Genomic DNA, 1,530 nt, shown 5'->3' on the forward strand with positions numbered 1-1,530 from the left:
TATTATTCAGGATAGTTCTTCACTGGATAGTGCTGATACATTTCTTACGATACCAATATTTGTGCAGACCGACTGGAATGTGAAGAAGGGCGACAACGCTACGCGCTTTAGCTACGTATGGCCGTACAAGCATGTGTTCAAACGCGTTTTGAATGCCATGAGCATGAGCGTAGCTATAGGTTCTGCAAATCCAGCGAGGCTTTTGGTATCCAGAAGAGCAAGCACGCGGGACCTTCTTGATTCTTAGGGGACACGCGTCCCGAAAATTACTGACGCTCGATTTCCAGACCACAGTGCGCTCGATCGCGAATCTATAATTCTAGCGCCGGCTATACTCCCTATCCCTGGCTGAAGTTTCCTTAATATAAAAGTGGCGCAATATGTTTTTTTTGTGTGCCCGCTCCGCTCGTTAAATGTTAGAATGTCTCTACAGCGCTAATCGCTCCAACTCTGCCTGAACTCTCTAATATACTGATGTAAGTTGTCATTTGCACAAAAGCTGTTCATGCATGGTATACGATGCCTTGGGCCGAACGTCTCAGTAGAAACAACGATACGAGCACGAGGAAGCGCGCATAACTCGCCCAACACGAGAGGTTTGACATCTTTGGCAAACAAGAAACTATTGAGGTACACAATAGACGCATTGCAAAAAGGCTGTGGCAATGATAATGATGCCGCTTTCGCATCTCCCTGTAATAGCAAACTTTCTTGAGCAACGGTTGCACGTTTGAGTATCTCTGGACGAGCTGGTTGCCTATTAGAGAGAGCTGACGACGAATCTCGATACCAATGCAGCTTTTGGCGGCTGTTTGAGGTGAAATTGAGCAACAACGTTTCCAATTCCACAGCCAATATCGAGAAAGACATCTTCCGCAGCGATTGGCCCAATAGTCCTTATTACGTTAAATAAAGCTCTGGTAGGAGCTCGCCAGCATTTTCATGTAGTACACTAGATCTCTGACGAATATCAGCTTTTGTGACCGATCCAAATACCGACAGAAGTAGACGTACAGTAGCTTGAAAGTCTAACACGGGGTAATTTGTCGTCCGAGACTTCTCGTAGTTAGTGGAGTGTGAGCGAGCCATTGTCACTTTAAAAAACCATGGAGGAAAACGAGATAGGTCGTTGCCGTGAGCGCGCTTTAGTGTTCGAAGTCGAGTTTCCAGCGTCTTCGGAATCTTGGAGACTCGCAAACGCCGTTGCATCTTTCGCGCAAGATCGGCCCACACGACACGTTGGTTTTGCTGCGCATATTTCAAGGCGTACTGCACTAAGACCTTATCGGCTTCGTTGGTGAAATCGGTGATCATGACTGCGTTAGGTAAGACCAAAGGGATAATGTGCCAATACATTATGCAAGTGTAAAAAATCTATAGTTTAATCAAATTAATTACACTGGTCAACAGAAACAATCATTTGGATGCATCATACAACAGACACATGCAGTTTTGCTTACTTTATTTAAGTCATTTACACGTTTATTGCCAATGTGCAGATGAAGGGAGCTACTGCTGACAGCGTAAACA

General features: G+C 45.1%; 1 protein-coding gene across 1 annotated transcript; it reads right to left on the minus strand.

Annotated features, from left to right (window-relative positions):
- Positions 1 to 427: 427 nt before the first annotated feature.
- Positions 428 to 1,314, minus strand: PITG_12450 (uncharacterized protein; the record flags this gene model as incomplete). Its single annotated transcript, XM_002900293.1, has 2 exons — positions 428 to 463; positions 1,015 to 1,314. The coding sequence occupies 2 exons, from the start codon at positions 1,312 to 1,314 to the stop codon at positions 428 to 430; spliced, it is 336 nt and encodes a 111-aa protein (XP_002900339.1).
- Between the last annotated feature and the right edge of the window lie 216 nt (positions 1,315 to 1,530).

The sequence above is a fragment of the Phytophthora infestans genome, genomic scaffold (assembly GCF_000142945.1).
Source record: "Phytophthora infestans T30-4 supercont1.26 genomic scaffold, whole genome shotgun sequence".
Classification (NCBI taxonomy): Eukaryota; Oomycota; class Peronosporomycetes; order Peronosporales; family Peronosporaceae; genus Phytophthora; species Phytophthora infestans.